Genomic DNA, 23457 nt, shown 5'->3' with positions numbered 1-23457 from the left:
TTTTATTAGTATTTATTGTATTACATGTCGCTATTTTCAGCACAGGGGCATGAGGAGACTTATAACGTATAAAACAGGTTCTCGGCGGGTTTTATATTCTTATTACATCTATTAGAACTGTTTATTAAAAGTTAAATTAGACACCATGCATTGTATAAAATTATGACAATTATCGAATGTGAATATAAACATGTATGTGACTTCATCTTTGCATATAATTATCGCCAGGTAAAAGCGGTTCAAATGTGTAGTGATACGTTTCTCGCTTCCCATGTGAGAGGTCCCGGGTTCGAATCCCGGACGATCCATTTTTTCCGATTTTTTTTTTACTAAATGATAGTTTTCAGCATGTAAAATGAAAAATTTATGAGGTCTGGCTTGTACAAACTCATAAAATCATCATTACAGTGTGATAATTATTCCACATAAAAAGAATCTTCTATACACATAAAAAGAATAAGAATCAAATCTTTATAAATATCCATATTGGCATATTTTATTTGCTTCAGTATAGATGTATACTAATCCGAGATTTCCCGCACAAGTCACAGGCGCGTAGCATTGTTTTTGAAAGGGGGGGGGCAGCCAGAGAATTTTTTTTTACTTACCCGAAAAAGTTGACAAGCAAAAAAAAAAAAAAAGAAAAAAGTTTGCCCGAAGTCGAAAAAATCCTATTTCGGGGGAGGGGGGGGGTTAGGTAAACTTTTCCTCAGTCTCAACTATTTTCAGTATCAATTCTAATATTACATTTGCAGTTCATTGTTTAGAATCAGAGGAATCTAGGATTACATGTATACATTTGATAATTCTACAAATTCAGTCAAGGGGATCCGTCTCCCCAACCCCTCTAATACTACATTTGCAGTTCATCACTAAAAGTGAGGGGGCCAACCACGCTTTTAATTGACATTTCCTATAGTATGAGTAAGGTTGGGAAAAAAAGTGGGGGGGGGGGCCTGGCCCCCCCTGTTGCTACGCCCCTGAGTCATAATATACACTGTAAAAGCGGGGTTTAGAATCAGAGGAATCTCGGATTACATGTATACATTTTATAATTCTACAAATTCTGTCAAGGGGATCCGTCTTCCTACCCCCTCCCCTCGAACTGCGCATTGTAAATTTACATTTGCCCTTACGGAAGACATATAAATTCTCTAAATTAGCTTGTTTCAACTTTACGGTGTCCCAGGCTTGACAAAAAAGACCTTATACACTCTGAGAACTTCAAACATGCTAGACGTTTTTCAGTGCTTCTGTCACAATCAACTACACGAGATATTCCTCTGTTTCATGACACGGAATCTAGGAAAATTTATAAAAATCACATCCTTGTGAATTTTTACTCATTTTGTTTGCATTAAATTGTGAGTTTTTCCATAGAAAGTTGACTGCTTTTATGTGTCATTATTTTAAAATTTCCCCATAGACATTTTCCAGTGAAATTATTTACCTTTAAAGAAGGAGAGTTGCGCAAGGGGACCTAACTCTGACTAGGCAATTGCAAAAAAATCTAAATATTAATATTAGAATTAAAGGCATTTAAATGAAAAAAGATTTCTTTTTTATTAATAAACAATTTCTAAAAATTTATTATGTCATGAAAATACCATTTAATCATTTATGTAACAATTTTTAGCATGAAATGGCATGTTTTAATTTAAGATTAATATTGAAAAATTCACCCGTAATTGGAATTTTTTTCTGTGGTGCAGAGTTGTTTGCCAACGACAATTTTTTAATATGTTTTTCTTCTATATTGAATAAATTCAAAACAGTATAATTCAAATAAAAAAATCATCCTCGCTTCAAGATACGATTAACCAAACTTTGAAAAAAAAGCCTTGATTGCTAAAATCTAGATTCTTTGTATATTCCCTGATATAATGTGGCTAAATACAAAATATATATGTAAATTTTTTTTAATGAATATAATTTACTACTATTGCACTTTTATAACATATGCAACATTGAAATAAAAATTATAGCAAATATGTTTAAAAGACGCACTTCAAATGCATCATTTTCAATGAATGTCAATGCTCCTTTTACACTTTTTTATAGGAAAACAAATAATCCCCGTTACTAAAAATAGAAACAACTAACGACAAAATGTAAATCATATTTTAGGTCATTTGGACCAAATCTTTATTTGTATGGGTCACTTTTAAATTTACTACGATATTGCATCTGGACAATTTTTTTCAATTTGCATGGTTTTCTCTGAGACAGCTAGGCACTTAAAGCCATATATGGCGTAACTGATCAAAAAAATATATTTTTGAAAAATACAAAATTAAGTAAAGAAATATAGTTAATACATTTAAATTAAAGCTTTTCATACAATTCTGAACACGGAGAACACCTTGTTTCATCTAATAATACGATTTTATCTTCTCTGTAATGTGTTATTTAAATCTTTTGTACTTTTTTCCGAGTCGGAGAAAATTCTGAGAATCCAAATTAAATTGTGATATCTTTTTAACGCAGTTGACTTAGATTTTGTAATTTACGGAAAAGTTCTATCTTTATATAAAGTAATGATACAAATAATAAGTTTTTATAATTTTAGTCTAATAATTTTCATTGTACATACGCCATATATGGCTTTAAGAATTGTTAGACCGCAACATCACTGCTTTTTCACAAGTAATTAATCATTGTTCAATATCGGAAATAGTCAGTTTAGAGCTGCAAGATTTGTAGCTACTAGAATTTGAAAGACAAAGACCCAGGAAGAGTATATATGTTTTGTGATAGACTGGGATTCGGGCAACATATGATTTTGTTGGACCTGAAGGTAAAAATGTTGCCCTTGGCCTGTGGCCTCGGGCAACATTTTCACCTTCAGGTCCAACAAAATCATATGTTGCCCTTATACCATGCAGTCAATAACCATATAATGTAACTTAAAGCAATACGAGCTGCAACTTTGATAAAGGAATTTTTGTTGCAAAATTGTAAATAACTATTTCAATGACAGAAAAAAATAAAATTAATATACTTCTGTTGTTCATATTTGTGACCGAAGAACTATTTATAAACTTTGATTGGATCAAAATTACATTATTGTTGTCCTGTACAATGATGATTTCTTATGTAAAACTATATATTGAATTGTATATAGAAGACTTTCTTCTGCTTTATTTTAATCTAATTGATCATAAAGGTTTAAGTTACATACAAATTTATCATAATAGCACATTTTAACAGAAAAATAAAATTTTCAAAAATGCAGCTCATATTGCTTTAAGAAAGGAATATGTTTGTCTACAATCTCCAATAATTTGTATATTTTATGTTAAAAAAAAAATGTAATTTATGAATCAACGTGTACCAAAAAACAAATCAAAGTATAGGTTCAAGATGTGGGTTTTTAAAGGTACAAGGGGAACAACATTTTTAAGGTCATGTTAGTGACCAAAGGATATTCTTATCTTTAAAATCTTTTTTAAATGCTATTTTCTTTAAATTTGTACACATGAATAGTGTGTACACATGTGCGTACATGAGAGTTTTGTCCATTTTTTTGTTGGCGTAGCCGTGAACTTTGGATTGTCCTCTCAGACCAGGGGGATCGTGTGCACTGGACAGGAACAGAACTCTAATCATTTCACAAAACACAGGGAACGCTAATAATGCCAGAGATACGTGGAGTCCACAGAGAACATATGCAATAAATTCCTCTAAATTTTTTTAATCTCTTGTACTCATTTTACATGTTTCAGTTTAAGTCTGGTATTGTTTGGGTCTCAGGTTTGTGTGCAATTATTATATAGTAGGATTTAATTTTCCGAGGGTCATTTAGAGCAGTATCCAATGTTTGCCAAGTTCTGGTCTCGTGAAATTTTAACAATTAAATTACATTAAAAACACACTCAGAAGTCTGGGATGAAAGGCAATCTAAGATTTAATTGGAATTCTTTACAAACAAATTTGCTTTCATACTTTGTGTCTTAAGTACTTGACACTATTTTTGTAAGATGATTTGCACTTTTAATTTTTTATCGCATCATGCTAAGTGTGTACTTATATTTTTTCTAATCTTGCCGTATTTTTAATGCGTATCAGCAATTACGATTTATTATCAAGTTACATCCTAGGCAAGTATTTTTATCGAGCAGGTGGAAATTTTCGCTGGAATTTTAAGGTCATCTTTTCAAGCGATCCCCATAATTTTTCATCTCTATAGTGCAAAAGTGCCATACCTCATTTACGCAGTAATTATATATATAGAAATGTAGATGAGGTGTAATTTGGTCACTATGAATAAATTTTTGCAAAATTTGTGTCAAATTGTCCAGAAAGAAAAGATTTATTTGATGTTTGTTTTTTCTCTGGCTTATAACCCTGTACAAATGAATGTGAATAATTGTTAATGTATCCATCAAGTGAACACCCAACGTCTTTATATTCCTGAGAGTACAGCCTAACCAAGGATTTGAATCATCACAGTTTACCTAAAAATAAAAAATAATAACTGAAACACATTTGCAACAAATTTCTTTAGGTAATTCAAGTTACTTTATAAAATTGTTTATCACGATTTGTTATAGTAAAATGTTTTATTTTGCGCCTCCTGTAGAAGGGAAATATTTTAATTTGCCTCAGAGAGATTTTCACTGCAAGCATGTTTAGTGTTATTCACCGTACAGCTAAAACTTAAAAGCTTTACTCAACTGCCTTGACTTTTGGCATCAAAACCTGGATCAGTGTCTACTTTTTACATATAAAATGATCAGATTTCACATGCTTGGGACATTCATGTGTCTGAAACTAAAAACAAATTTAAAAATTGGGGGTATAAATTCTAATTTAAAACGAGAATTCAGCTAATGATCACGGCACTGTAATAAACTGTCAATGTTCCTGTTCTCTTTGGATTGTGTTTTTTTTGTAAACTGCCAACTTGATTTATTGTCTGGGCAGGTAAAATTACAGGTGTGTTTTTGTTAAAACCAAAACAGAAGCCATTGAGCTAAATCTGAATAGTATGTAAATTTTAAAATATGCTGCAGTGGAATAAATTGCATAATGAAAAAAAATTCTTATAAATTATTCATTATCAAGGAATTGAAGCAAAAATAATAATATTTTGTAAAGTCAGCTTTGTCAAATCAGTTTTGTCAAATAAGTGTTTACTGCACATAATGAGGGAGATGGAATGTTTTTCAAACACCATTTTATGGTTAACCATTAAAATTCCAAAAATTTAAATTGTTGGTTTTGAATTGTGATCATTAAAGATGATTGATAGTTGGGCAGTACCAGTAATATACTAGTTATCTGGCTCATAATCTTTATTGCCTTATTTTGTCTACTGTGATATTGAACGAATTAAATTATGAGATTTATTAAGGTTATAAAATGTGAAATTTATTTTGGTAAGAAAAATTAAGGATGTTTATGTAGAAAATGTCACTCAAGGTCATGATTAACATTCTTTTCTTGCATCACTGAGTTTAAAAGACAGCAGAATGTTACTGGTATTAAAAAAAATTACGTAAAGTAAAAATATAGTCAAACATGAGTATCCTTTAACCATTTAAGTGGGCTTCCTATTGTACAACAATCATAGCTTACAGTTAAAAAAGTACAGTCAAACATGTTTATCCCTGGTCTGAGTTAGATGACTTCCTGTTATAGAACAGACTTGAAAAATAGTTAGAAGTACAGATACAGTCCCACCCTTGATTGGAATAAAGTTATGTAGATGATACAAAAACTAGGAAAGGTTCAAAATAGCGACTGTTTTTGCTATTCAAATATTTTATTCTTCATTAATTTTAATAATCCCCTTCATCTTTTAACTTTCTATATCAATAATTGCATTTGCATTTATAAAATGATAACCAAGACTTGTCTGTTGTATCATGACTATATCTGTACAGGCCCTTTAACTGCATGTGATACTCTTTTGTTACCAGATTAGCTATTTGTGACTATATATATATATAAGAAAACTATGGAATGAATGAAAAGAACTTGTTGCACATTCTCAAGCAGGATTTTCTATTTTGTTAATTATGAATGAACCATCTTTAACACCATTCCTTTCTTCTAACTCACCAGAGTTCATGCGATGATGGCTTCTATTTTCATCAGCTTTTCCCATTAGAATTCTTTTACACGTTGTTTCGTCTTTGTGTTCTATATTAAAATGGGTGTAAGGCAGCAGGGATTCGCACTCCTAATTGTCTTGGAAATGAACTTGGGGAAAATTTCATTCATATAGTTCAATTAACTCATCAGTGCTTTCTTAGTCTGTACTTTGCAGAGTATAGTTTTATTTTTTGGAGTGGTTATGAGGGATTTGAACTTAACAGACACTTGGTGTACCGTGATACTCAAGAATTCTGTTCAGAAATGATACGACGTTCTACAAATGAGTTGACATTTAAAGAAATGGGTACTTTGTACCAGCAATAATATCATTATATCTTTTCAGTAGATTTTAAAAGTCAATCGGTACACCTGAGTTTTGCATTCCAGTCCTGAAATTGTTTCTGTTCCCGCCCGGGGGCTTTTATTATGGATTATAACAGATTGTGCAATAAAGAACAGGTGAAAAAATATGTATAAAACCGCACCAGTAATCTTAATAATGCTTTAATACATACCAATTTGATAATAGCTATGTATTAAAGAAATTCTAGAGCTGTATAATTTTCAGTGCACAGAAACTAGATCTAGGTATGATTATCAGTAAGTGTTCAAAAAACATTCTCTTGGTATCATTATGTGATATATTTCATTTCAGGCTCATGGATTTAATTGACATTTAATGGAGAAAACTCAAAATTATTAAAAAAGAGAAGATTACTTTCTGAATATCAAGATGAAATTTATATTTTGAGTGAAATAAAAACCCACAGCATGCAATCTCTTGTAGACTCCTATTAAAATTCTATGATATCGATATAAAGAATTTGGTCAATGGATCATATCAAAAGAAGATTTTATATTGTTGATAAGTGTGTTGTGAAATTCGGTAAAGAAAAATGCACTAAAATGAATTTTATTTCTATAAAAATGAACTTTGAGAAAAAAAAATATGTTAATCCCCCTACTTACTGAATGCTATACATGTGAATAGATCTGCATCTTAATGAGGAAAGTTGTAAGGGCACTATGAAATCATAGCATCCCAGTACTAACTAGAATTTTGAAAATGTCCTGTCCATATTTATGAAATAAACTCACCTTAAAATGTGTGACATTAAATAAGAAAGTTTTGTGCTATGCTATTTGTTATATATCTTTTCTTGCACATAAGATTTTAAAAAAAAATGGTCAGGATGTTTATTAAATAAAATTTTATATAAAACTTATCTCATGTTAATTTTAGCACTCTCTAAGAACATTGCAATTAATGCTGAGAATTTGATCCACCCCAACCCCATCCCAGCCCAATTCCAAAACTCCCCTTTCCATTTTACCCCCACCCAATCTCCCCCACCCTTTCCTGCAGTAAGAAACCCAAGTCCTCTTATGTTTCATAAGTAACAATTCCAGACATCTACAGGTAAACAGGACAAATATTTCTTGGTCTGTCAAGAGGGCATTCTTTTCTTCTTTTTTGTTTGTCTTTCAACATGCCAGAGAGTACAATGCCTCCCTACGCCAAACATTGGAGGAATTTTTACAGTTTACATGTTATTTATTGACAATGATCCCGACTCCAAAACACCCCAATAAAGGACATGCAGCCGCTACAAATGCCCCATATTTAAGTCTGTTTACCTGCAATAATTCTGTGTACACAACCCCCTCCAGAGGTTAATTCTGTGAGGAATGTGTTGTGACAGACATAGAACATTGTCCGACACCCTTAGGACTTTCAGAAAGTCGATTGTGTAAAGGTTTAATTGTAAGCAGTGCTGAAACGCTAACAATTATTCCTTAAATACCCCGGGGTACCCTCTTTGCACTGTTTTAGAAATTCTTGCCGATTTAAAGTACACTTAATCTGTGCATGTTTGATTTGATCCACAGAGATGTTTGGCACGATCTTTGAATTTTTTTGTTTAAAAAAAATGTAAATTTGATAGCATTGGTTCCAGCAGGAGCCAAATGGTTATGATACAGATGGATAAACTTCTAAAAAAAATTGTATGCATGAAACAAACAGATTTAAATCTGGAATGTGTATTACTAAATGAGCCTATCAAACAGACTATTTCAATGCCATAACTATTTTAGCTCATCAAAATTATTTCTAAAGATTCCTTGATGTATGCCTTTAGAATAATAAAAAAAATCTGATATATTGCATTCAAATATTCAAACAATGTTGATTCTTTCAGAATTTTTTTTAATACCTGTTAAAATTTACCTGTACTTGAGTAAGATCTATACATTAAACTATTTCATGTTAACGTACCCTTGTAAAATTTATGGGCATTGATGCATGGTTGTTTTAATAGTTGATGCAGAACAGTGAAAGCTATAAGAAGACCCATAAGATCAAAGAAACACAAATTATTTCTTTTATGTACCTCTATTTTACAGTTTGTTCCTCATGAGCTATGCATACTGAAACGTTTTGTGTCTTTTTATACACAGGAATTTGATATATTAGGTCTGACATCTATTTTAAATCTTGGCCGAGTTTGAGTAAGAATTTAATTTACTTTGTCACCAGAATTCCATTGTTAATCATGATGTTGCAGTTTTTGGTGGAAACTTGTACCATGGTCAAAAGAAAATCCTTAAATTAAGAATTTGATTTAATTTTGTACTGCTGACACTAATAACTGATTATCATTTTAATGAGCATATAACTCTTTTGGTCATCTTTTACCTCGCTGAAAAAAAAGCTTTTAATTATGACTTAAATGATTTTTTTAAAAAAAGGATTTATCTTTTTTTTTTGGTATCATATTCCTTGCAGTTAAGACCCTTACAAAAAGAAATAATTGGTGTCATTTCTTTTTACCTGCAGAATGCGATTTATAGAACTATGCGGTAAATAACAGCTATTGACGTGAAAAAAGACACAATGTTACCCAGAACAAGAAAGAATTTAAAGAAAAGGTTTAAGATTTCACAAGGCCTTATCAATAACTTATTTGGCATAATTCCATGATTGTTTGAAATACCTTAAATGGTCCTTAAGTATTCGATCAAGTACCGAGTTTGAAAGCCTATAGAATTTGGAGAGAGGTGAATGGAATGTTTTGTGCTATGAACGGCATGATACAAAGTCCGAGTCAGACCTAATATGGCAGGAATTTAGAATTCGATATGCTGTGTGTGTCTGTTCATTCATTTTTTTAAACAATTTATTTAATAAGTTGAAGCACACAGCTATAGGCATAGTCAATGAATGCAAGTGTGGTTTTAATGTGAAAGAGTCATTTCATAGAAGACATTATATTGTCCTATCTTTACATATCTGAGTTAAGAAAAACTTAAATATGTCCTAACATGTACATGTACCTTAATTTTTGTCTTTATTAAGTTACAACATTTTTTTCATACCCCTGTAATCTAAGCCCCACCCTGAATGACTGAACATTTTTGTATTGTTACAGTTATACCTCGATCATCCATTTACTCTCTTGAAGAAGACATGCAGGACTATAGGCACTTGTGCATTCTACTGGTTAAAATCCTTGGGAACTTTTTAACAATATACTTCTCTGAAACTTAATCCCATTTCCTGCTTAGAAATTCCTTTGGAATCCTTGTAATATTATGGTTAGGTATTATGGTAAATACTCATACAAAAGCATTCCCATCTCTCTCTCTCTCTCTCTCTCTCTCTCTCTCTGGGTGCAGTGATTTTCTAAGTCGCAAAGGAAGTAATTGTATACATAGGACCAAATTCTGCATCTTATTTTGCATGTATAATACTAAGAATGTGCAGTATAAGGCTCTAATTTTCCTGCCCTCCATGTCATTTCATTTCTTTCACTTCTTCTCTTTTATGATTCCACGTCTTTGTACATCAGGGGTTGGAATGGGTCGTCAGATCTTTTAAGATTGGGTTTTTTGTGGCTAGGTGTGTCTTGGTGCAATGGTGAACCTGGTCTACAAAGGTAACATGTACATTCCTGAGATTGTTACGCTGTAGGCTTACCTTGCTCTAAATGTTACCCTACAAAGATAGGTACATGCACCAAGTGATTAAATCAGAGTTGTTTCTTTTTCCCTCTCATTCTCACAGAAAAAAAAGGTATATACTTGACATCCATATTTCAAGTACAAGGGTTAGATGTAAATGAGTTAATTATGATCAGGGATGAGCCTGATCAAAAGATCAAAGAAGTTAATTTACATCAAAAGCTGTCATATTATCTCATTACAGTACAAGATGTTTGTTTAACTGTCCTGTCATTTCCCAGTTATATCGATACATTTATAGATATTTTACTCTTCTTTAGATTTTGGTTGGTTGGTCAATGTCTTGCAGATTTAATAGAGATACAAATTGAAATTAAAAAAAGAAACCAATGAACATTTTATATACACCTGTAGTACAAAAATGTGTCCAGTCAGAGCTAGGATAGGTTGCTAAGGTCAGAAGAGGTGACCCAGGTCAAAGAGAAACCAAGGAAAAAGGTCAAAAGAGGTGACCCAGGTCAAAGAGAAACCAAGGAAAAAGGTCAAAAGAGGTGACCCAAGTCAAAGAGAAACCAAGGAAAAAGGTCTGGACCAAGGAAGAGCCAATGAATGTGGTCTTGGTCAGAGAAAAGCTTGAATGGGTGTCTTGGGTCAAAGGAGAGCCAGAAGAGTTGACGTGTGGGTCAAGTGAGAGTTAAGAAAGGTAACCAAGGTCTAAATACAGAGTGGTTCATGATGGCTCAGGTCTAAATACAGAGAGGTTCATAATGGTTCAGATCTAAACACAAAGAGGTCCATGGTGGCTAAGGTCTAAATCGGAGAGGTTCATGGTGGCTAAGGTCTAAATACAGAGAGGTTCATGGTGGCTAAGGTCTAAATACAGAAAGGTTCATGATGGCTCAGATCTAAATACAAAGAGGTCCATGGTGGCTAAGGTCTAAATACAGAGAGGTTCATGATGGCTCAGATCTAAATACAGAGGTTCATGGTGGCTAAGGTCTAAATACAGAGAGGTTCATGGTGGCTAAGGTCTAAATACAGAGAGGTTCATGATGGCTCAGATCTAAATACAGAGGTTCATGGTGGCTAAGGTCTAAATACAGAGAAGTTCATGGTGGCTAAGGTCTAAATACAGAAAGGGCCATGATGGCTCAGGTCTAAATACAGAGAGGGCCATGGTGGCTAAGGTCTAAATACAGAGAGGGCCATGATGGCTCAGGTCTAAATACAGAGAGGGCCATGATGGCTCAGGTCTAAATACAGAGAGGTTTATGGTGGCTCAGATCTAAATACAGAGAGCTTCATGATGGCTAAGGTCTAAATACAGAGAGGTTCATGGTGGCTCAGATCTAAATACAGAGGTTCATGATGGCTAAGGTCTAAATACAGAGAGGTTCATGGTGTCTAAGGTCTAAATACAGAGAGGTTCATAGTAGCTCAGATCTAAATACAGTACAGAGAGGTTCATGATGGCTAAGGTCTAAATACAGAGAGGTTCATGATGGCTAAGGGCTAAATACAGAGAGGTTCATGGTGGCTCAGATCTAAATACAGAGAGGTTCATGATGGCTCAGATCTAAATACAGAGAGGTTCATGATGGCTAAGGTCTAAATACAGAGAGGTTCATGGTGTCTAAGGTCTAAATACAGAGAGGTTCATAGTAGCTCAGATCTAAATACAGAGAGGTTCATGATGGCTAAGGTCTAAATACAGAGAGGTTCATAGTAGCTCAGATCTAAATACAGAGAGGTTCATGATGGCTAAGGTCTAAATACAAAGAGGTTCATAGTAGCTCAGATCTAAATACAGAAAGGCTAAATAAAGAGAGGTTCTCTAAGATCTAAATACAGAGAGGTTCATGGTGGCTCAGATCTAAATACAGAGAGGTTCATGGTGGCTCAGATCTAAATACAGAGAGGTTCATGATGGCTCAGATCTAAATACAGAGAGGTTCATGGTGGCTAAGGTCTAAATACAGAGAAGATCATGGTGGGCCTGATCCAATAACAGAGAGGGCCATGGTGGGCCAGGTCTTTTCCTGAGAGGGCCATACTGGTGACCCAGGTCCAAATGAGAGGTTGGTAAGACGACCCAGGTCAAAGTAGAGCAAGTGTAAAAAAAAAATTCAGTCACTTCTGGACTTAACACTCAGTATACAAGTCTTACTTCACAAATATATTCCTAAATATTTATACTCAGATGTTTTTGTCAAGGAATGGGTATAAAATTACAAGTAATTTTATAGATGTGTAATTATTGTCAAAATATATAAGTTTGTAAACAATCCTGAATGATGGAATGTACAAGTACCTATAGTATGATGGGTAATAACAAACAAGAGAGACAACAAGTGGCCAGAGGCCTATGTTGTACAAAGTAGATAATAATTAGAAACATCAAGCGAGGGTTTAGCAATAAATATTTGTAGGTATTAATGGTGATTTATCGCTCTATCTGACTTTTGTCTCTGACAACACACATAGGGAGCATTCCTTTATAACATTTATATGGCAACCAGCGACTGTGATAGACTTATAGTGGAATGAATTGTAAAAGAGGGGGGTTGGGTGTATATGTATTTGATTAAAAATAAAAAGAAGAAATATTGGATTTACATTAAGTTTTTGTTGTGTTTTAAGGGTAAAATAATACTTATCCATTGGTGAATATTGTGGTGTTCAATATCAACATTATTTAGTTTAGAAATGGCTATTTAGGAGGGAAAAAAATCCTTTTGTTTTAAATAAAGATGTGACTTTGACATTTGTACATTTGTATATTATTAAGGGAATAAAGTTTTAGCAGAAAGCCCCTTTTCCTTGACTGTATGATCTAAATTACATTTTGAGGGGAGGGGGCTGTATAGATGAAATGATACAAATTTTCTCAGTTATGTACCTGGTATATTAACAGTTAGAGGACAGCTATTTTGTGGTTTATCCTACATGATGATTCTGTGTAATCCCTGGAGATGGAATCTCTTTCTGGTGAAGACTTCCTCCCTATCAGATTTGTGGTAAGCCATACAGTGTCTGTGGAATGTTAGAGGGCAGCTGCCCACCATATCTCACACATTACATAAATCTGCTCTACCATTCACCTTAAAGGTGTCAAACCCTGCTGGCCGACTTATCAAATCTTACTTGTGGCAAATTATCCCTGCTGTCAGAGCTCATACACTGTAGGTGACCTTTATCACACATTCCATATGTTATTAACAAAAGAAAAAAAGATGTTTTATTCTTTTCTTAATGGATGTATGATATAAAGAATTTCTATATATAAATTTACTTGTATCAATATACATGTATGTATGGTAGATTTGGGGGGAGGGGCCAAATTATGATCCCTTAGATATAAATTGAACAGATATATATATATTATTATCGATATATCGTGATACATGTGAGGATGATGTGCATATCGATACAAATGAAGAAATATCGAAATATCGCCCATGAAAATCTGACTTTTATTTTTCCTTGTTTATTTAACATTTGGGGTTTAATATATAACATAAATAAGTTAAATATAAATATAGATATGAAATAAATAATAATTAACACATTTTGAGTAAAATATTTTTGTTTCACAACATATAAACAACTATTTTGAATAAATTATTTTTATTTGCAAAGAAATAATTCGTTTATTTCAATGCATAAAAAGATTTTATAAGCAATTGAAACATATCGGGATACATATGTCCATGTATTATATATAGAAAAAGTTGACAGTAATTTAAAGATAATTTTTTTTCATCAGGAAATTTTACAAGTATGAAAAAATGAATATTTAGAAGACAGAAAAATGTTGTTTATTTAGAGAAAAATACTTAAAACAGGAGAGCAAATAAAAAAATTCATATAAATTTATAAAATATAGATAGATAATAATGAAGAAGATAGAGAAAACTCCAATTCTTTTTTCCTCTTTAAAAACTATCTTTAAATCAAATTTATTTTCACCAAGAGAATAAAAATTCTCAGTATATAAAATCAAAGAGGGGCCTTCTTTGTGTTTATTTCTTTCTTATTAAATAGTTTCCCTACTACATAATTCATGGATGGAGGGTCCTCTATTGATAAAAGTGTGTCTAGACGACCTCAAAGCCAGGTGCCAAATTTCAGACATTCCATTCCATTTAAAAAAAGAAAAAAAATTGTACAAGGGTGATATGTTTACATTCACGGCATACTGCTGTCCACTGAGGCATGCCCATACAAAAATTGTCAAGCTTGAATGGATGTAGAGCACCATTATCTATGGGTTCCATTGATACATGTACATATAACATCAAAACGTGACCAGGCTAATAACTTACAGGACGACGTGCGCAAACTTTTTTTTCACCCCCCAAAAATGCTTACAATTTTTTAAAAGTTTATAATTCTTTTGGAAGATCGGAGGAAAACATTTTTTAATTTGTTGTTCACTCTTGGTTTTTAATTCGTTGGACATTAAGGGATTTGTGTGAGGAGGAATTAAGGAATTTTAAGATTAACATTTCTCAGTGGAAGAGTTTATATGCCGAGGATAGTTGTATAACTATGTAAACTATTCGCCTGATATCTCTAGATATCTAAGGGGTAATCAATTTGTCGGTGGGGAATTATCACTCAGGAATGCAAATTGTCTATTTCACCTAATCAGCTCAGCTGCCGAAAAAAATTTTCTGGCCTTAGAGGCAGTGCTCTCTGGAAAAATAGCTGTTTGGAGGTGTTTTTATTGAGAGAAAAAAAAATGCCGGTATAAAGGGCTTCTTGCTTTTATGTGACAACATCTTGTGAATTTCTTCCTCCTCTCAAGGATGTGCTAATTAGATGAAGTTTTATAAAAGTACATCTCCGCGGCCACATCATTTAGATTAATACATTGTCTCCTGCTGATGACTGAAATAATTCGGCTCCCAGCGATCCATTTAAAAAAAGAGGACATTAACACAGTGCGACAATTTTTGGAATTCTTCAACACGTGTACCGGTACTTGAAATAATTAACAATATCAGTGTTACAAGAACCGTCTTATTAATTTGTGTCAACAACCCACTGAGTGTCTACCGAATTGAAAAGAGAGGAAGAGATCTGTTATAGTGAATAAAAGGAAAAAGGGGATAAAAAAATTATAATTGCGACTTTCCTAAGGATTACTGACATCATTGTGGATGATATATAAGAAAATTTTTTTTTGCAAGATTATAGAAAGCGTTCATCGAACATTAACCTGGGATGTGATTTAAAAAAAACACAGATTTTTAAATTTTTTATGAAAACTTGCGGATTTTATCATGTTTACTGAGAGCCGAGATGGATTGACGGATTCCCCGACCTATGCTAATCTAAATATGATCCAAGGTATATGGACTAGTAAAATACTGGAAATTTAATTAGGTTTAACATTTAAGCTGATTAAAAACTAATAGCTGATCAATAAATTGTTTCATGTTAAGTGGTTTGAAGGGCATGTACAGAAAATTTTGAACCCTTTAGCTACTTATGAAATATTAGCTAGGAATGTTTTTTAATTAGAATCTTAAATTTAAAAGGAGAAATTAAATTGGTTTGAATTTTTCCACAAATCATTTCATGAAAAAAAAAAATTCTTAGAATGGAGTAAATGATTAAAAAGAAAAAAAGAAATGAAAATGAAATTTATAACAATAAATAAGAAAAAAAGATTCTTTTTTTTTTAAATTCATTGATAGAATAATTTTTAAATGAAAAAAAAATTGAATGTCTTATCAAACAGACAAAAAAAATTGATTGAAATGGTCACAGAAATTAATAAATATTTGGTTCATTAGCATATTCATTCATGCCAGGGATTAAAGAATGTTGTTGATTGGAATTAATGACAGTTGAGCAGAAATTGGGGAGAATTTTACATAAAAAGTCTTTGTTATGCTAAGTTTTTTGATTGATAATACAAAACCACAAATATCTTAGCAGAAGTAAAGAATCTGATTAGTGTGATAATTAATTAAATAAATATTTATGAAGGGAGTTCTAGGCAAAAAGCTTGATTTATTAAAGAATGTCACATGATGTGGCCAGAATTTTCTATTCTGAGCTTTTATAGTTTCTTGAATAAAATCTAATTTCTGAACATTAATATTTCTTTATAATTAAACTTTTTAAATGTTTTGAATTTCATTTTTAACCTTTTTATAAATGAGTGAAATGGAAATATAATATACTGACAGATATGATTTATACAAGTATTTATTTTATAGAATTTGCCATGACTTAAAAACTTTTATATATAACCAGTACATGTAGTATTATTGTGTGCAATTAAAAATTAATTCATTACCATACTATACCATACTATACTGTTAATTAAATTAATGTATATTTAAATTTAAGGAAAAGAAATTAAGGGTAGACCAGACCATTTGAGATTTACTTTGGGTTGATATTTCAAATCAATATGAAAACTATAATTAATGAAATCAACATATTGCCTTTAGATTTGTTTTGTTGGGATGGGAGTGTTTAAATACTATTGATTTGCATACTAACTAGAATTTATTACTGAGGGCATGACATATTTCTATACTCCTGTTTTAATTATGTTTAGCCATTACAAATATGCAACGGTTTCATCCTGAGGGTATTTTTGTACACACGCGGGCCCACTGAAGCTTACAGCCAGGAAATGTACGGCATTCCAATGTGGAATAATTTTCTCGCTACACTGCTTTTGCTCAATACCTCAACGTTTGGTATTTTGGCAATCCCACAATGCACTTGTAGCTGAGAGAGGCCATATTATCAAATATTATTCAGTGTGTTATTGGCATGAGAGCAGTGAAGAAGCATAGGGATTTAAAAAATTAGGAGTTGAGGATAGCAGCAATGTTAAGTAAGGGACTATGCATTTGATGAGGTTTTTTTCTAACACAGTGATGTGTTTGTATTGATAAGGGTTGTTTTATCAGTGAAATATTCCTCTACCTGTGTGTTTACTGTGGAGTGAACGGCCTTTGTTTATGACACACAGACAAAGCTAAACCTGCAAGGAATGTGGGTTATATTATCCCACTGTGTGTGTATTAGTCATTTCCTTGGCACTTGTGATATGCCTTCTCTCTATATACCCCTTGCGATCCTCCTGAGAAAAACATGGAAATTTTAATAGGAGATAATTCACAGTAAATTATATTTTTTGTACGTTGTAATTGTAAAATAGCTAGGAATGCTTGTCGGGGATTGCTTCAGGGCTGGAATTTGAATTGTTGATGAGATGTTCCGAGCTAGAGTTGTGATACCTCAGTTTTCTTTTGACAGATCTTATGAACGGAGGGCAGTTTTCCAGTGACGAGTATTTAGTGGTGACTGACCCTGAGGGCATGACCATGTCCCAGCAACAGTACCGAGAACCACCCCCCTACCCGGGGCACTCCAAACAGCTGCAAAATACACCAGGTAACTGCTTTTATTTCACACGATTTTACAGTACTTTTAATGATCCATTGTCTCTTTAATTCTCTTCGCTCTCTCACCATGATGACATATAAATGTTTGTATTATGATAATTTAAGGAGAAAAAAATGGATTTCTGTTTCAAAAAAAGGTAAAAATTTTGTTTGGAAGAATATGTACTTTATCTTTATGCATGCACAGCAGATAGCAGTATTTTATTTAAGATTTTTCTCCCCCATTTTCTCCACAGGTTTAAGACAGAGTTTTTCGGGAAGTGAGACAAGCACAGATGTCTCTGTGTCCTCCACAGAAAATTTATCCACGTGCATGAGACAAGAACCCCAGGGGGAAGAAAACCAGTCTACCACTGGTTACCCCTCACATTTAGACTACTCCAGCAGTGATGCTGGGTACAGTATCCTTGCTCGTCTGGGCATGCCCACGACAGCTTTAGAAATGAAAACATCCACCGTTTCACAGCCGTATTATCAAATGGCTGGACACTGTGTGCCACATCCGACGGATAATTATGGATATTTAAACAATCCGTGTTGTGGGTCTTCTTTTTCATGGCATCCACACCAAGTGTCAAATTCTTGTGTTTCCATGACAAAAACAACGGATCAGTTAACGTCCACCAATGGACAACAGTGGGCCGTGGAGCAGCTACAGAACCCGTACTTCACACAACTCCCTCCTCCCCCGGAATATCCGGGTTTCAGTGTCGAAAAAAACGAACACTTACGACGGTCCTACGAGACCATGGAGCGTAGTGACCCTGCTGATATGTCTGTCTGTAAGTCACAGCCGGACCTGACTCGCTACTGGGAGGCCCACAGTAAAATGATGGAACAGGAGCACATACAGAGGGAGGATCAAAGGTTTGTACCAAAATCTGGGGTGGATTGTAGATTTCCTTAATTTAAACCACATTTTTTATCTTAGAAATGATAATTTTGTTATGTATGTCTTGTAAGCTTTATGTAATCTGTGTAATAGCATATGGGAAAATGGATTGGGATGGGATTGCTTCTGGAAAACAACTTAAGCACATGCAGGGAAAATGCATATAAACAAAAATATTTACTTCACCGAATTAAGAGATATGCTAAAAACAGGAGAGAGGCATTAAGTAAAATTTTTATTAAATATTTTTTTTTTGCAGTACACCAACATCTTCCATTCGATATGAGGAAATAGACCCCCTGACTGCTCGGGCCAATAAAATGATTGACATGTTAACAGAGGAAAACAGAAAACTCAGAGATGAACTCACTGTTTATAACAGAAAAGTCTCTAGACTGCAAAAGTTTGAATTTGAAATTCAGAAAGTGCATGAGGCATATGAATCTCTGGTGAAATCCTCACAAAAGCGGGAGAAGTTAGAGGCCATCATGAAGAAGAAACTGAAGGAGGAGCTGACAAAGCTTCAGGCCACAAACAAACAGTTACAAGGTACAGTCTTAAACAGGGTGTACTCAGTTATACTCAGTTACGCTAGATAGGGTGTACTCAGTTCTGTTAGATAGGGTATACTATGTTCTACTAGATAGGGTATAGTATGTTCTACTAGATAGGGTGTACTCAGTTCTGTTAGATAGGGTATACTATGTTCTACTAGATAGGGTATAGTATGTTCTACTAGATAGGGTGTACTCTGTTCTACTAGAATTATGGTATACTCAGTTCTGCTAGATTTATGGTGTATTCAGTTTGCTTATTATAAGAATTATGGTGAACTCAGTTTTGTAAGAATTTTGGTGTACTCGGTTCTGCTAGATATGGTTACTCAGTTCTAGCATAATGGTGTACTCAGTTTTGCTTGATCTGGTATCCTCAGTTCTCCTAGATATGGTGTACTCATTTATGCTAGAAAAATGTTATGCTCAGCAGTGCTAGAAAATATGGTGTACTCAGTTACTCTAGAGTGATGTACTGTGTTAAGCTGGATATGGCTATCTATTGAACTACTGTGGCAGATTTCCAATATTTGTAAAAAAGTAAAAAAAATCTATTGCAACATGCCCATACTGCATGCTTGCTCAGCGTAAATGCATTTTAGATTTAATTATAACTGAGACCCACTTCAAAGAAGAAGCACCCTGACTTCCTATCTGTGAATGATATAAAGGCCAGAACTATATTTTTAAAATGACAATTATCTATAAACAAAAGATATGGAGTGGTGAAATATTTACAATTGATATGGCTTGTTGTCAAGTTTTGGGGTGTAATTGCGCACTCTGTATTCAGTCAGGATTAAGGCTTTTGTCAGTTAGCCAGGGCTTTAAGCATGCGATTATCAGCTCAGAAATCTCTCTTAATCTCCTATGTCTATTGGCCCAAACCCAAACCATTGTATTGGCGTGAAATTTTATCTGCCTGTTCATATAATGGCCAACATTCCTTTGAGCATTGTTGAGACTGTTTACAGTCAAGAATACAAAAGCACAAAATATGATTCATAAATGTCTTTTGAATTGTATAAATTATTTTAAAAAATCGTGTGGGAGAACAAATTGTAATTTATGAAATTTTCATGAGCTGTGTTTAAAAATAAAAACATGTGTGTTATTGTCATTTGCATTAGCATGACACTTTCCCATGATTATTTTATTCTCATTAACTATGAAAATTTGCATTGTTTACATTGAAGAATGTCATATTTATTTACAAAAATATTCTCTGATGAAATCTACATAGGACTTTATAATATTAGGGTCATATTTAATTGCAATACCTGTAATAAATTAAAAACTAATCAGGTCATATTACTTTTTTTTTCAGAACAAGTTGACCGCTCCACTGCAGAATGTGTAGAGGATGGAGAACTAGTCTCAGATTCTGAGAGAAGTCGAAAGTTTGCTGCTTTAGTGGCACAGAGTGAGTTACCTCCCTGTACAGATTTATTATTGCAATCAGAACATGAAATACCAGTCAATTATTTGTTTTTAAAAATTTTAAGAATTGTCAAAGTCACAATGTGGAAAAATTGAGGAATTGGATTTTAAAGAGCAATTGTATATATTAATCATAAAGAGTTTGTATAAATTATGTTTCAATTTCAGACAAGGAGTTGCTGTCCACTAAGGAGAGATTAGAACTGGACGTGGCTTCGCTGCGGACATCTCTACAGGAACAGCAGTCTAAGATGGACATACTGGACAACGCACTGACCAACGCTCAGGGCAACGTAGTCAGGCTAGAAGATGAGGTAATTAACCATTCAGCTAATTGAATTCATTACAAGGTTTTGTAATAAAGATAAAGATTATATTTAATGTACCGGTATGTAAAGTTGAATAAAAAAAATTGCATGATACGCAAATCAAATAGTGAAGTAAGAGAGTTATCTCCCTTTCCTTTGCAGTGTTGTAAGAAGCAGGTTCAAATGGAGAGACTAGAGAAACTCCAGAAATCCTTCTCCTGTTTAAAAGCTGCGTGTGAAAAACGTGAACAATTCGAAAAACAAATGCGGACTCAATTAGAAAAGGAGGTGGCAAGTCTGAAATCCAAACAAAAAGACGGTGGTTCCGTGTCTAAATCTGACAGCACCGCGTCACAGGCGGAGGTCACAAATCTTCACTCATTACAGACACTTCTCAACGAGAAGGAATCAAAGATTCTGAAACTGGAAACGGAAGTGATTAAGTGGCAGCAGAAATATTTGGAGGAGAGTGCCTTAAGACAATTCTCTGTTCAGAACGGACTCTCTGTTGATTTGTTAGACTCTGAGAATTTAACGGATGAGAAGATTGAGAAGTTGACACAACTGGAGGAGGTGATAAACGCCAGACAGCAAGTGGAGGAGCTGGAAGCAAAGTAAGTTATAAAGTAAACAGTGTAGAAAATTTTAGGAAATTAATAAAAAGTAGAAGAGAACAATTGAAAGGAAAAAAAAATCATTTTGACATTTTAGTATTAAAGTTTGTATTTTTAATTGTTTTGAGGGTAAAATATAGAAAACAGTTTTAAAAAACTTGACATTTTAGTTTTAAAGTTTATATTTAATTTTTTAGGGTCAAAAGCTTACAGACAGAGCTAGCGGAGAAGGATGCGATGATTCGGGTGTTCCAGAGATCTGGTCCGATGACACGCAGCAGCAGTGTACACACCCTGTCTGGGGCCTCATCCTCCCTCCTGTCCCCCCGTCCTTACCACCACACCACGTGTTCACTGACCCGTAAAGGAACCCTACCCACCATCCGTCATGTCAAATCAGGTCAGTAGGTCAAAAGGTCATCACATAACACACGACAGAAAGAAATAAGTGTGTTTGACTTGCATCAAATTTTATTGCATGACACAAATTTTGAGACAAAAATTGAATAAACATTAATTTTTTTCATTTTAGGTAGCTCAAGCACTTTAGAAACTAGTCGAGCTTTCTCTCTAGACGAAGACTTGGCCTCCAACATCCAGCATTTAACAACAGAGGTAAGCATTTAAGTCTCGTCAGTCTGAGAACCATAAATTTCTCTCCTGTAATTGTCACTTTTTCTTATCTTCACATTAACGCTGATTGAAAAAGTGAATAAATGAAGTAAATGGTCGGTCGGATAACAGCCCTGTTACGTAATGGCATGTCTGATTTTTATGTTTCGTTTTTTTCTTCTTCAGAGTAAAGATTCTAATACATCTTCAGAGGATGACTCAGAGAAAATATGGCAAGTTTAATTGCCTCCCTCCACATAAAAAACCTCAGTAATGGATGAGTGAAATTACCTCCCTCTGCAAGATCTGAAAAACTATGCAGGATACAACAAGGAACAATGAACTATATTAGGATTGAAAGCTGTGTTTTAATACAGTAGGGTGGGTGGAATTTAGTACAGGACATTCAAGTCTTGTAATTGAACCTTTCGCAATTTTAATGTTCTGAACTTTTGCTGTTTTTTTTGCATATTTTCGATTTTTGATAATGCAAAACAATGAAAAATTACGTATATTGGCGATTAGAAAATTTACGTTGATAAATATTTGTTTTTCAATTTTGTCCGAATGTTCCGTTTTTTTCTCTTGAAATTTTCGTAATTAGTAAAGTGCTTTATATTTACCAGTGAGAAGTACTTAAACATAAAGCGTCTGAGTGATTGTGACGACCTATGTGGCATTGACAGGACATATCTTGGTTGTGTCTGTGAAAAAATCTGCCATGTGCTTGAATATATGACGTTTAATAACCATTTCAATCTTTTTAAACAAAAGAGGACAATTTGAAATTAAGATAAGTCATGCACAATGTTCTACGGAACACGAGTTTGATAAAAACAAAATAACGAAAAATTTGTTGTATATTTATTCAACAGAAGGTGTGATAATTTGTGGGCGATTTTTGATGTGGGCCCCAGAATTGCAAGGTTTAGTAGCCCACATGGCGATCAAAGATTACAAGTTAGTTTAAAACCCTGGAAGGCAAAGTTTTTAGCAGCATTTTTGCAATGATCTTGAAGTTGCATTTTTTTTTTAATGCGAGAACATGAAGATCTGAAATTTGTTAAAGCTTTTAATACAGTGTATTAATCTGAGTCACCCAAATGTTTTAATTTTGGTGAGAGTATTATATCATTTTTTTGGTTTCATTTTCATATTAATTCTTTTTTGTTAATTCTCTGCATCTTGTTTTCATGAAAAATGTCAGCATTTGAGATTGAATATTACTTGTATGAGGTATAAAATATGTGCAATATAGCTCATCTTGTGTAATATAAGGTGCTTTTCCATAGTTGTGAATTTTCATCATGAGCCAATGTTGTATCATATTGTGAAGATATCGTGTATCAAAATGTTGTCAGATTAAAATAATTCTTTATTATTGCAAAATAGGTCATTGTAAAAACCATTTTTTGATTACATGATAACGAATGTATCTTGTATCCACTGCCGTCAGAATTTATCTGATACAGACATTGATAAATTCGTAGAGATGCCTTCGTAAACTTATCTCCGATTTTTGCTGGAGTATAT

General features: G+C 33.5%; 1 protein-coding gene across 4 annotated transcripts in view; it reads left to right on the top strand.

The window, feature by feature from the left end:
• Window positions 1–22411, top strand: part of LOC134264159 (angiomotin-like) — a 28411-nt gene extending 6000 nt beyond the window's left edge. The window contains exons 1-10 of one of the 4 annotated variants that reach the window (XM_062746457.1): window positions 14423–15420; window positions 17356–17493; window positions 17741–18371; window positions 18656–18945; window positions 20278–20373; window positions 20559–20704; window positions 20861–21312; window positions 21510–21712; window positions 21845–21927; window positions 22111–22411. In XM_062746457.1, coding sequence (XP_062602441.1) covers window positions 15354–15420; window positions 17356–17493; window positions 17741–18371; window positions 18656–18945; window positions 20278–20373; window positions 20559–20704; window positions 20861–21312; window positions 21510–21712; window positions 21845–21927; window positions 22111–22167 — 2163 coding nt within the window. In that variant the 5' untranslated portion in view covers window positions 14423–15353 and the 3' untranslated portion in view covers window positions 22168–22411. Of the gene's footprint in view, window positions 1–14422; window positions 15421–16777; window positions 16931–17067; window positions 17220–17355; window positions 17494–17740; window positions 18372–18655; window positions 18946–20277; window positions 20374–20558; window positions 20705–20860; window positions 21313–21509; window positions 21713–21844; window positions 21928–22110 lie in introns of those variants that run through there. The other 3 variants (XM_062746458.1, XM_062746461.1, XM_062746460.1) reach the window with 3 other exon arrangements.
• The last annotated feature ends 1046 nt before the right edge of the window (window positions 22412–23457 follow it).

The sequence above is a fragment of the Saccostrea cucullata genome, unplaced genomic scaffold (assembly GCF_032062105.1).
Source record: "Saccostrea cucullata isolate Sc308-1 unplaced genomic scaffold, CSIRO_AGI_Scuc_v1 ctg1613, whole genome shotgun sequence".
In the NCBI taxonomy this organism is placed as follows: Eukaryota; Metazoa; Mollusca; class Bivalvia; order Ostreida; family Ostreidae; genus Saccostrea; species Saccostrea cuccullata.
Note: the sequence above shows the minus strand (reverse complement) of the source record. Positions and strands in the feature narration are given on the sequence as shown.